This window comes from Carex rostrata, chromosome 11, assembly GCF_964058835.1.
Source record: "Carex rostrata chromosome 11, lpCarRost1.2, whole genome shotgun sequence".
In the NCBI taxonomy this organism is placed as follows: Eukaryota; Viridiplantae; Streptophyta; class Magnoliopsida; order Poales; family Cyperaceae; genus Carex; species Carex rostrata.
This window is the reverse complement of record NC_135928.1, coordinates 10483845-10497335: the sequence shown is the minus strand read 5'-3', so window position 1 is coordinate 10497335 and position 13491 is coordinate 10483845. Positions and strand designations below refer to the sequence as shown.

At 34.4% G+C, this 13491-nt stretch overlaps 2 protein-coding genes across 7 annotated transcripts; one reads left to right on the top strand and one right to left on the bottom strand.

Annotated features, from left to right (window-relative positions):
• The first annotated feature begins 2996 nt into the window (after window positions 1-2996).
• Window positions 2997-7603, top strand: LOC144562280 (putative inositol transporter 2). Of its 6 annotated transcripts, none has more exons than XM_078311477.1 (7): window positions 2997-3059; window positions 4191-4393; window positions 4852-4922; window positions 5165-5500; window positions 6123-6230; window positions 6323-6925; window positions 7012-7603. In XM_078311477.1, exons 2-7 carry the CDS (start codon window positions 4264-4266, stop codon window positions 7477-7479), a joined length of 1716 nt encoding a protein of 571 aa, XP_078167603.1. In that variant the 5' UTR covers window positions 2997-3059; window positions 4191-4263; the 3' UTR covers window positions 7480-7603. The 6 variants fall into 6 exon arrangements, with proteins under 6 accessions (XP_078167603.1, XP_078167606.1, XP_078167604.1 ...); XM_078311480.1 differs by having other exon boundaries at window positions 3042-3059; window positions 4221-4393; XM_078311478.1 differs by lacking the exon at window positions 2997-3059 and adding an exon at window positions 3078-3149 and having other exon boundaries at window positions 4221-4393.
• A 1144-nt stretch (window positions 7604-8747) lies between these two features.
• On the bottom strand, window positions 8748-13218 carry LOC144561793 (cycloartenol synthase-like). Its single transcript, XM_078310887.1, has 17 exons — window positions 13021-13218; window positions 12755-12940; window positions 12561-12650; window positions 12123-12317; window positions 11924-12008; window positions 11675-11841; window positions 11388-11576; window positions 10917-11153; window positions 10717-10839; window positions 10518-10616; window positions 10317-10373; window positions 10156-10202; window positions 9687-9830; window positions 9376-9553; window positions 9204-9284; window positions 9019-9102; window positions 8748-8936 (listed from the first exon to the last, which is right to left on the bottom strand). Exons 1-17 carry the CDS (start codon window positions 13216-13218, stop codon window positions 8811-8813), a joined length of 2286 nt encoding a protein of 761 aa, XP_078167013.1. The 3' UTR covers window positions 8748-8810.
• Window positions 13219-13491: the final 273 nt, after the last annotated feature.

Here is a 13491-nt window from a genome sequence, read left to right as displayed (position 1 = left end):
AATTCGTATTTAGATTTATCAAATGTACACCAAAAATTTTTGTAAATCAAATATGAAATTTAAAATTATAGAAAAATACACATACACATACACATACACATACACATATACATATACATAAATAATATACAGTTACCAATTTTTTTTACTTTTTTTTTACTTTTTTTTACTTTTTTTGAAATATACAGTTACTAATTTAAACTGAGAAATTCATTTTGATGGTTCATGATTACGGATCTTATACGACGAATTTAAACTGAGAAATTCATTTTGGACGAATTTTGGATTAATCCGAGAGTAAATTTTTTTTTGGGATTAATTACTAATTTTAATCGGAGAATTATTAATTTTATTTAATTCTTTGGTTCGTATAAATTTTGAGAATTATTATTCTTGAATCAATTCATAATTATTCTTTATTATTAAAATTTATGGGAGATGCAAAAGTTGGAGACCTTTAACCTCCCAAGAGGCCTCACATGCGCATCTCTATTTTTGCTATATTGGATCTAATACAACTTAAGATGAACAAAAATTCGGTCCAACCTCAATGACAGCCATGCGTTTTGGCAAAATGGGCCGAACTTGCTGAATTTTGGCCAAAAGTTGATTGCATGGCTAATAAAGGGGAATGACCGAACTATGTGTTATATGTGTTGTATTGGATCTTGACTATATGTTATATGATAGGATAAGATGGGATTGCATGTACAAAAAACTATATGTGTGTATATGTTGCACAAATTGTATTATGTTGGTATTTTCTATGATTTTATATGAATTCATATATAATTTTCGGCCTAATTAATTTTCTGTTGCAGAAATTTATTATATATATTTTCATATAAATAATTTTAGACCTTATTATTATTATTATTATTATTATTATTATTATTATTTTAGACCTTAATAATTGGATGTTGCAGAAACTATATATATTCTGTCGGAATATTTATTTTATTAATATTCTATATAATCTATATACACTAACCCTAAACCCTAAACACTATATATTCTATATAATCTACATATACATATAAAATAAAATTCGTATTTAGATTTATCAAATTTACACAAAAAAAATTTGTAAATCAAATCTGAAATTTAAAATTATAGAAAAATATACATACACATATACATATACATATACATATAAAATAAAAAAATACATATACATATGCATTTAAAATTTTCTGTTTAAAAAAAAAAAAAAAAAAAAAAAAAATTGGGTTCGGTTAACGGTTCAGCGAACCAACGAATCCGGTTAACCGTTAACCGGACCCATGGTTTGGGTCCGGTTAATGGTTAACCGAACCATTTTGAAAAGGTCCGGTTAACCGTTAACCGGAAATTTGGTCCGGTTAACGGTTAACCAGTTTGGGTAGATTTCAAATTTGACATCCGGTTCGGTTATTTTTTGAAATTTAATTTAATTTTTGGATATAAATAAAAAAATCGGCTCCCAGGCGTTGTAGTGGAGGATTACGCTGTCATTCAGTCTATCTCTTTGAGAAAAAGCTCAAATATCAACATCTAATAAATGTCCATGTTTAAACCTAGTGCTATTTTTAATTTATTTTGTCCCTTCCGATATTTATTATGTGACCTCAAATTCTTTGGCAATTTTATTTCAGTCTTCCTCACTGGCTTGTGATACTTGCTCGATAAATCTGATATCTTAAACCAACTTAGGCTTGACAAAATTTTAAAATAAAAAATATCAAATAATTTGAATTTGAATAAATGCTCAAACTTAATATTCCATTAATAAAATTATTTGATTTCGAATGACTTGTAAACCCAATAAATTTCAAAATTATAGGAACTTGAAACTATATAATACGTGGTGATTATTGTCCGAATATGATTTAATTCAAATCGAGAATTATCAAAACATCAAGTGTATGTAAATGAAGAAAAAAAAAATTATATGTGTGAGAATTCAATAAAAAAATTGGAGCATAAATTTTTAACCAATTAGCAACTGAAATAATTAAATTTCTATTTTTTGATTTAACACATTCCTCGTAAATGTTTTTTTAACAGCATGCATCAATAATTTTTTGCTTGTTTATTTTTCATCCGTGTATGTAAATTACGTACACAATATTTACACAAGTGTAAACCAGGTTTAAAACTCCATGAACAAGATTTACGCTTAAATAAGTATTTTTTGACATAATTGAAACATTTGAAACTCTTAATGGTGAGCTTTGATAAATAATAAAAAATCATGTTTTAAGGTAAGAGAATGTGATTATCCAAAATTGAAGGGTGTTAATGTTAAATTGAAGGTCAGAGAATGTGATTATCCAAAATTGAAGGGTGTTAATGTTAAATTGTTATGTTTCCCAGACCATTTTATTCAATTAATTAAAGAAATCAAATCTCCTCTCTCTGTGGGCAGAAAATTTTTATACGCAAGTTCAATCCATCTATTAATTTTATATGTTTTCATTTGAATGGTTACATTTAAATGTTGATTATATTTTTTCAAACTCAAATAATTTTCATTCTTTAATTATAATTGTTGAGCAGATATAAAATAAATGAATAGATTGGTCCAGGGGATCCGTATCCTCCCAGGTACCTGATTCAACACAATTGAAACGGATGGCTCAGATTTACTCTCAGCCGGTCGAGATTCAGGATGACAGAGGGGGCAGGATTATCTGTGTTTTGAGATGCGTGCCAATCCATTTCCAGACCGTCCGATTCAATTATACTCAGTAAGGTAACCTGAGGGGATACGAATTCGTGTGCAGGTGAGCTGTGAGCAGAGGATTTGATTCCATCATTAAAAGAATGAGAACAATAATAGAAAGTTTGCTGACAGTTTCGGGGACCACTTTGAACGAATCAATTAATAATTCTCCTCTCAAGCGCGAAATCAGGTTGCATTTCACTAAACGAAAAACTACCACTCATCAATCAATGCACATTCGAACCATATCAGAATTTTCTCCAATTATATTATATAATATTTTGCAGGACCTTTCATTTACTTGTACTCGTCACTCCTCTCCTTCTCTCTGACTTCTCCACTGGAATCTTCTTTGGTAGGTTTTGCTATCGAGCCCCCTTTTTAACATTCTATTGTGTTCTTTGTTATGTACCAAGCTCTTCTGTTTCTCGCTCTCGAAACTGAGGTTGTAACTCTTTGGATAGTGAAGGCGGTATTGTCGATCTTTCTTTCTTTTTTTTGTTTGATTTTCATTTTTGAACTTGTAGCTAGGCATTGTTTGTCTCTCTCTCTATCTGAAAATTATATGTTACATGTACTTTGGATAATTGCTTGAGGTACAGAAAAAAAGAGAGAGCACTTTTCAAAGGAATCATTGGAATCTGAGAACGAGTTTTCTATTAGTCCCTTTTTAATTTTATCCCTCCTCTTATTTTGGAAGAGGTGCTTGCACTTTCGAGTTACAAATGTACTTTGGTGGCTGTATTTTTTAGTACTTGCAAAAGGAACACTTTAGTTATCTTACAAATAGGCACTTCAAATTATAAAAAATCGAATTTTATGTGCACATGTTAGGATTACGTTCGAATATAAGTGGAAAATTGAAGCGTATTGGCTACTATTTTGTTGGATTACTTTTGATTTCTTAATTTTGTAGTAATGATTAATATTTTTTTAAAAGGGCTCCTTATTCAAAGGAATCTTTGTCTGAAGTTTGCTTTGTTAATTTGATTGAGAAACAGAGAGTATAATTTTGTGTTTGTTGAGTGTTGACTACTTGACTTATTGGGTCTTTTATCCATGTGCACAAAAGGAGCACCATTCCAGGAAGCTTAAAATATATATATATATATATTTAAATTGTTGGTGGGAATTAATTTAATTCTGATGATGATAGAAAACTAGATGCTCTTAGTACTAAAGTAGTTTTCAGCAGAAAAGATTTAAGACTTTTAATTTCATTCTTTATTCATTTATGTCAAATTGGAAAATTGATTTAGATAGAGGATTTACAGTGTGGCACCCTAGATTCCTAAGATGATGCTCATATCTAGTAATTTATTTTAAGATAAAAAGTTATATTACTAGCAGTGACAGCATGCATCTATTCTTGTATTATCAGTATACATCTGTATGTGCTTAATGATATCTCTATATGCTTAATACCGGCTTTCCTATGTTGATATAATTTTTATTTAATTTGTTTCATCTTGGTTTATCATAATAGAGAAAGCTAACTACAGCGAGCGTAATACAGGTGGCATGTTCTGATAAGCCGGTGGACTTTGCTATAATCGAAGATGGAAGGTGTATATAAAGCAGACAAAACCGAATTTAAGGAGTGCCTGAAGCTGACATGGAAGCACCCGTACATTCTTCAACTAGCCTTTTCCGCTGGTATTGGTGGCCTCCTCTTTGGATATGACACTGGTAAGGAAAAGGAAAAGTTTTAAATGGAAAGCTGGTTAGAGGAATTTTTTTTAACATTGTTGGGTAGTAAATATCGGCAGTGAATTTCAATGGAAAAAAATAAATATCGGCAGTGAATTGATAGTTAAAAGATGTTTTACGAGCTGTATTTGTGGACATCCATTAATTAAATGTATTGAGGGCAAACCCTTGTTTTTGATAGAAAGAAATCAGATCCTCTAGTCCTGTGAAAGACAAACCAAATCATTCTGACTGGTACCGAGTACCAAATTGTTACTTAACAAAAACATTCTCTTCTATATTCTTCCTTTTTTATTGTTGGTTTTAAAATTATTATTCATTGCCAATTTTATTTTAATAGTCTTCAAATCTGCTGGATATATTAAACTTAGACTAAATCAACTTGCTGAAAAGATGTTATTCAAATTTCTCACTTCATGCAAAATTTTCAATACCAGGTGTCATATCAGGAGCTCTACTATATATCCGGGATGATTTCCAGTCTGTTCAAAGAAACACAGTACTGCAGGTTCCCATATCTATCTCGTTTGATCAATGCTTACTGAATAAGATGCCCAATTAAACAAAACTAACAAATAGTGCAAGAAATATATCTGTTGCCTGTGTGTGTATTAGCTCCATCATTCTGCTGTTAGCGCTTATGGTTAACTTTAGGTTCTGTGTATCATTATTGAAGAACTTATATTAGATTCTGGTAATATTGGATCAGAAAAGGTAATTGAGTTTCTCAACATTTCTTTAAACAAATAGGAAACAATCGTAAGTATGGCGGTGGCGGGGGCCATAATCGGAGCCGGCTTTGGTGGGTGGATGAACGACCGCTTTGGTCGCCGGCCATCAATCTTACTCGCAGATCTATTATTTTTTGTAGGTGCCATAGTAATGGCAGCGGCGCCAATTCCTGCAATTATAATTCTTGGGAGGATTTTTGTCGGGCTTGGTGTAGGCATGGCATCCATGACAGCGCCACTTTACATATCTGAGGCTTCTCCTGCAAGGATACGGGGTGCCCTTGTCAGTGCCAATGGGTTGCTTATTACTGGAGGGCAGTTTTTGGCTTACCTTATAAATCTTGCTTTTACTAGGGTAAATATTGTTTTCTCTCTCTCTCTCTCAAGTTTTTTTGTTTTTGTTTTAAATAGATTTTCATAACCAAGATCAAACAATTTAAGTGAAACATGCACAATAATGGCTGAATCAAATAATGTGTACTCTTTCTAAGATGAGAAGTATCAAGCACACTAGTCTGAAATTGGAGATTTTACCTAGTTTCTTCAGAAGGAATACCCAAAGTACCCCTGAGTCCTCCCACATTTATGTAACAGGAACCGGTCAAGAGAATTGTGGTAGTAGGATATCTTTCTGAAAATGGAAAGAGAGGAGAGTTGACTGTTGAGGGTGTTCTTGATATTCATGTAATGTGGAGCCATGCATTGTATTTCTTAGTTTGCTGGGACCTAACTATTTTTCATTTTACAGGGACAATCTTCATAATTTGGCTTCATTTTGATTTTATTTATTTATGTTCTATATAGTTGTTGTTGTCGTCTTGTTATTCTTCTTATTGTTAATGTTATTTACCTTTTTTTTTAAAAAAAAAAATTGTTGTGGTGATATATGAGTACATTCTCTTTCATACACCATTATTTCTTCTAATTATTCATCTCCGAAGATTAACAATACAAGCATTTTTGAAACTATTATACAGGCACCAGGTACCTGGAGGTGGATGCTAGGTATTGCAGGAATTCCAGCATTTGTCCAATTCATACTGATGCTCATGCTTCCAGAATCACCTAGATGGCTTTATAGAAGGGTATTTAATTGCAAATTATAAAACCTTGGTTCAAAGTATTATTTAAAAAAAATGATTTTAACTTTCAATAACCACAACCATTCATGATACAGGAGAGAAAAGAGGAAGCAGTTGCTATACTCCGGAAAATCTACCCAGCACACGAGGTTGAAAAAGAAATTGAGGCCTTGCGAGCATCAATTGAGGCAGAAATAGCTGAGGAAGGATCCATAGGCGAAGGCACCTTATTTGCAAAATTAAGAAAGGCATTAAGTAGCAGAGTTGTGAGAAGAGGCCTGCTTGCTGGGGTGGTTTGTCAGGTAGCGCAGCAATTTGTTGGCATAAATACTGTCATGTATTACAGCCCCACCATTGTTCAACTAGCTGGCTACGCATCAAATAGTACAGCTTTAGCTTTGTCTTTGATTACCTCAGGACTTAATGTGGTTGGGTCAATTGTTAGCATGTTTTTTGTGGATAGAGCGGGGAGAAGACGGTTGATGCTTATCAGCCTGATTGGTATTATAGCAATGTTAGCATTGCTCGGTGGTTTGTTTTTCGGAGCTGCAAGTCATTCCCCAGCTGTTGAGATTGCCGATACCAAAAACTTCACTAATTCTACATGCCCGAGTTTCAATACTGGAATCTCATGGAAGTGTACTGACTGTTTGAAGGCAAAATCTGGTTGTGGGTTTTGTGCTCATAGTGGAAATAAGGTAAGATCACCTTATATTTTTTTCTGTTTATTTTGCTCTAGTTCTACACTGCATTTACCCATTCCTGTATTCATTCCCATCTCCAGCTTAACCCAGGTGCTTGCCTGATCTCAAACAATGAGGTAAAAGCCACCTGTCATGCGGACAAGCGTGAATGGTATACGCAAGGCTGTCCAAGTAACTTCGGTTGGTTAGCCCTCATTGCACTTGGCCTTTATATCATCTCCTACTCACCTGGCATGGGAACAGCACCTTGGATAGTCAACTCCGAAATATACCCCCTAAGGTTCCGTGGTATGTGTGGAGGCATTGCTGCTGTTGCAAATTGGGTCTCGAATTTGATTGTGACTCAGACATTTTTGAGTCTGACTAAAGCACTAGGCACTGCACCGACATTTCTGTTGTTTTGTGGCATTTCGTGTGTGGCGTTTGTTCTTATATTCCTGTTCGTACCAGAGACCAAAGGGTTGTCATTTGAGGAGGTGGAACAGATGCTTGACCGGGATGATTATAAACCTTGGAAGAGGGTCTCTTTTGTGCAGTCTAAGGTTTAATGGGTGTTACTGTTTATATTGAATAAAGTTGAACTTTTGTGACACAACTTGGGCTCCATTGATTAAATAGTGATGATTTATACTAACTGTTATGTTGTGTGATAGAAGAAGGTTCATGAAATAATAAGCATCTTTTGCTCTTCATTGCTGCTTGATGGCCGCTTAATTTGTAGGTTATCTTTGTTTTACAATGTTGCTCGAGGAATGCATATTTCTTTACCAGAATCGGTTATTATTCACACCAGTAAAAACTAAAAAATTATATATGAGTTCTTGATGGGTCACAATTTATACCCAAACATTTATATCTTTAAATGATTTTAGTGATGGCACAATTTATACAATGTTGTGCGGTTTGATGGTTTGTTGCTTGCTCGGCCCTTCATGGGGGAAAGAATTCAATTCTTGCTCGATTATATTTTTACCTTTTTAGATTTCTATGGACTTTCTAGTGCGTTGCGATACAGCCCAGTAGCCCAAGAACACATTAGAAGGATTGGTCTATGACTCTTATTTCTTTTTTATACGTTGGGATACAGCCAGGCGGCCCAAGGCCACATTAGAAGGATTGGTCTGGAATCATCTGGACTTTTCAAATTAATTGGAAAGTCTGGTTAAATTCAGACCAATCTCCTGAATTTGCAAGAGCATCTACATCACAGTAACTCAAATAAGTTTTTAAATAACTGTTAACTACTTTTTAAAAATTAAAAGTCTTTAAAGTTTATAATTCTCACATCTCTGAAATAGTAACAAATTAAAAATGAAAAATAATTTGAGCCAATCATTTAGTTAGCTTTAAAAACAGTTTCTTAATAAAAAACTTTACTACATAGTTTATAAATAAGAAACTTTCTCACATTTCTAAAACTGGATTAGAAACTATAATAATAATATCAAAGATGTAGATGCTCTAAATATGTATTAGTCACTAGTCAAGTTGAGCTTCCATTTCAGTTTTTCCTTTTATGTTTTTTTTTTTGGTGGTCTTTATGTTGTGGAGGGGGAGAAAGAACTAATTCAATTATTATTGTTCATGTATGTTTGTGATTAAACATATCAATCATTTAGATTAAATATGTGATGGATCACGGATGGATGAATGGGTGTGGGTAGTACAAATCTTCCTATATATCACAAAAAAAGAAATCTTTCTGTAGCAAATCAAAAGAAGATAGAAATTACAATATAAATGACACTACTACATCACATCCAATCATTTGCTCAATGCTTCATTAATTATTCTCTTAGTGACTACCAGTACCAGGCCACTAAACTAAGAACAAGAGATGCATGCAATTTGCTTCTAGGATGCAAGAGATACAAAACTATCAATTTTTCTCAATATTGCCAAGTAATACATGACAGCGGTATTCACCAAGCGCCCAAATCGGAAATATGTTGCGATATTGTGAGTAGCTAATCATGCAGTTTAGATTGAACACCCCCATTATCTCCTACAATTCATAAAAAGATCGATGTTACAGTCAGATCATATCAGTAAATTGATCACACTTGCTGAGAAAAAGGTGCACATACTTGCTGAGGGAACTCGCCGTTCTCCATTTGTAAATCGATCAAAACTTTAGCTGCTTTGTGCAACGGCCTTGGGTCTCTATTGGCCTGCCACCAAAATACATACAAACAATGACTTCATAATTACTGTATCAAATCTACTACAATGAATGAATTATAAAAGATGAATTAGGTGCTTCTGTATTTACCTGACCAGCATCAATAAGTGCTAGCATAGCCCATCCAGTATTTACCGCGTGAACCTTGTTACCTTCCAGATTTGTATACACCTTTATGTTTTTTCCATCACAAACAACAAAGCATTAATTAGTGGTAGATAATTAGCTGCTATGAATGATTACCTCAATAGTAGTACAGTACCTTATCTTGGCACGACAGGTAGCTCTCACCCCAACCACCAGACGGTAATTCCTTGGAGAGCAAAAAATCACATGCTTTTCTTACGCAAACACTGTTCTCGTATGTTTTTCCAGCCGCTATTAAACCCTTAACTCCAAACCATATGCCATACGTGAAACAAACTGACCATGAACCGTACCTGTTGCATGCTCAAACAAAACAAATAACCAACCGACTTAAAAAAACAAAGGACAGAGATTCGGCACAGTATCAGCATTCTTATTTTAATTGTTGGTGAAACTAAATGGGAAATAAAAATAGAGTATACATACCATGAACCGTCAGGTCGTTGAATCGATTCAATATAATCAACGGCTTTTCTTATACATGTATCTATATCTTTCGTACGGTGACCTGGATATATCTTTCTAAATGAAGTCAGAGCCTGTATTGCAGCTGATGTACATTCTACATATCTGTCAATGCAATTTTACACACACTCAATTTCGTTGTATTTTTATTAAAAGAATATAAAAAGGGGGGAATTTCATGTATGCCACTCCAAATTCTGTTATTAAAAAAGGGGGAATTTCATGTATATATACCACTCATGATTAATTTGAGTTTGGGTATATTTGATATATATTTAAATTATATTGGGTAAATATGTGAGTTATTAGAATTTAGGATGGTAAATATGTAGTTATAGATTTTGAAGGGTGGAACAGGTAATTTCATAGTTTTTGAGTGGCATATATGAAATTTCCCCTAGAAAAAGGTAGTGAAGATTGTTGCTCTTACGGGTAGTCTATCACAATGTCACCAAATGTCTCTGCAGGATTTATCAGCTGCATTTTTCAGTAGCAGAAGCATATATAAGTATAGTTCCCATAATTATTCAAAGTATATTTGAAAAAAAATAATAATTAAGCACCATAGTTGGTACACAAAATTATTCTAACCTCCATCCATGCATAAGATCTTGTGAGTTCATACGTACCAAAACCACCATTCTCATTCTATATGGAAAAAGCAGCAGTACAAAAACAAGATATTATTAATTTAAATAACTTAAAATTATCAAGTTACTAAGCATACAAAAATAAAATTGAGTGAAATATTTGAGTTGCATTAATTAATTTTCAGTAGTGAAGTACACGTACCATCAGTGATAAAATAACATTGACAGCATCATACAACCTATTTGCTTCAATTGACTCACCGACCATCCCTTGAGGTAACTTTGACAATAGCAACGCAGCCTGACAAAGAAAAAACAGATTACACAATCGCGCATAGTTCATTTGGAATATCTAAGAAAAGAAGAATAATTCTTTGCACATATAATCAATAAATAAGTACCTTCAGTCCTTCAGCAGTGCAGTCAGAAATAGGCCACCCGTGATCTGCTGTAGAGAACGGCCATGCTCCTTTAGATATGTGACGGTACCAGTAACTAAGATCCCCAGGACAATCCGCCAGTACCTTTAGAAACAAATTTAATGTTATTATGTATACTTCTTTATGTTATACAAATTTGCTGCACAAGTAGTAATTGGTACCTGAGAATCTTTGATGTAATCATGAGCCTTGTAAAGTGTAGGTGCATATTCTTCAATTAGACCTGTAGCGTAGATTGCTTGAACAGTAAATGCAGTGTCCCATAGTTGACTCCCATTGTACCCTTGCATTTTCATGCCATCCTCCGCAATCCACAGATAATCATATATTCTAGGGATGTGGAGTTTAAATGCCTCCGAGCTCGGATCCTCTATCCAGCAACACAGCATATTTAGCACCTATTCCGAAAACAAAACCTAGCATTAGCAATTACAAGCATGCATCTTTCTTCAGACTAGGGTGTCAATGGTACCCTTTTATCCGTTTACCCGACCCGTATCGTATTCAATAAGACGCCCCTACTTCAGGGTAAGGGTATGAAAATGCTTCCACCCGACCAGTTCTGTACCCGTTGACACTTGATACCCCTGCTTCAGGGTAATTCACTAATCACAAAGGTAAGAAAAGCGTACCTTGTTAACAGAACCAATGCAAATGTAATGAGTGTTCTCATCTTCATAATGGATATGCTCAATGGCCGTGTTGAGAGCCTTCTCTCTCAACTTTTTGCCAGGCCAGTGCAATAGAACTGGTTCTACAAACTTGTGAAGTGTGGTCCACATTATATCTTGTATCATTGGGCGAGAGTAGTACAAATCTTCCTGCATATCACAAAGAGAAATCTTGCTATCGCAAATCAAAAGGAGAGAATTTCCTCAAAAAAAAATCAAAAGGAGAGAAATTACATCAATGAACAAACCTTAGCACACTCATTGCGAGCCTTGTTCCAATCAATTTTCTCATATGAAATCGAGTAAAGTTCCTTTCTTAGTTCCAATACCAGAGTTGTGATTTTACCAACAAACCTCTTTCCATATATGTAAGACATCGGCAGATAAACCATACGACAGTGGCACCACATCCTTCCTGTGAATTTTACATTAAACTATGAAGAGCATATCATAAACAAAATGTTTACAATATGGCAAATAAATATTAATGTAGGTACCAGGATGAATAGGGAGAATATACGGAAGTAGCCATATCTCAGGCGGTAGAGGATTATTTCCAGACCAATCAAACACTCCAAGTACCTAAAAGTATTCACATAAACCAGTAAATAAGTGATCTTAATTATGGTATGAATGAGTTATCTTGTAAAAGTAAAAAAAAAATGTCAAAGAGAGAGGACACAATTTGGCACTAACAGAGAGCCACATTTTGCCCCATGAAGTAATAGCGGTAGCAGTTCCATGGGTTATTATCCAATCCCTTGCTTTCTCCATTGCACCATCTCCATCATTTGCCCCTTCGCCAAGTAACCTCAAAGTGACGTAATTCAACACAGATCCAAACATGGTGCTGTGCCCCTCTATATGCAATCCCCATCCCCCATCTTTGTTCTGTTATTTCATTCGCAAAATCATTACCAGCATTACTACATAATTGCTTAACCACCCCAGGATTTAAAATTTAATCATGTATATTATAAATTTAATTGAATTTCCATTTTTTTAAAAAGTTTTTATATAGCTTAGTCCCCTCGTGAAATGCTAAATGTGTGCTACACATTATGCATTTTACGTTTCAGTCCTCCTATCTAAATTCTAATTTTTTTAGTTCCGCCCCTGAAAGAACGTACGTACCTGATGATTGTAGAGATAGCGTATCATCTCCTTTTGATGCTCTGGTGATAGAACAGTGTTCAATGCTCCAGTAACATATAAACATATTATCTGTTTTAAACAAGTAAAATTTTGAACAAATATATATAACATATTTATAATTCATAGTCAGTTAACTTAAGAAGCATTAATAAAGGTTACGAGAAAAGAAGTACCAAGCCGGGCATGAGAAACAGAGGGCCTCCATAGTCCCCGGCCCAATGCCCGTTATGTGTTTGTAATGTAGAGTATCTACTAATTGCTCTCCTTAGACAAGTTACCACTGATTCCTCTGTCACTTGCTCATTTTCTCCTAATTTTATTACTGGAAGGTCCAGTTCGAGCGGATTCAGTTTTGCAAACTGCACAAATTCAAATGAAGATGACACCATCATAAGTTGAAATTCGCATAAATTTCAAAATGCTCAAAAAATAATATGACCTGGAGGCGCATGAGGAGATCAGAGCTATGCTTCATTTGAAATCTATGAGCACGAAACGCCTGGCGAGCTCTATCGACCTCGTCTCTCTCCTCTTGCGATCCAGAATTGGAATCGAAGTCCCACACCTGTCTCCCCAAATGCTCGTTCGTCGTTCTCAGCCATGGATTTCCGCCTTCCCCCACCTTCAACCTCCACATTTCAACTTTGGATGTATCGATCGACTCTCAATCTTTCTTTTGATAATGAAGCAATTGAGCAGAGCTCGTTGGTTGTGAACAGCCAGACATGCTCTTTTTCAGAAACAAACAAAATTCAGATAAAACAAAAGTAACTCAAATTTTGAGTTTAAATTCGGACGTTTGAGATGCTTTGCACGAATATTAAAGCGGATTGTGCATTAATTATAAAGGTCCAGTACTAAATGCAAGAATCATGACTAAAAAGGAAAGTATTAATTATTTACTATTATT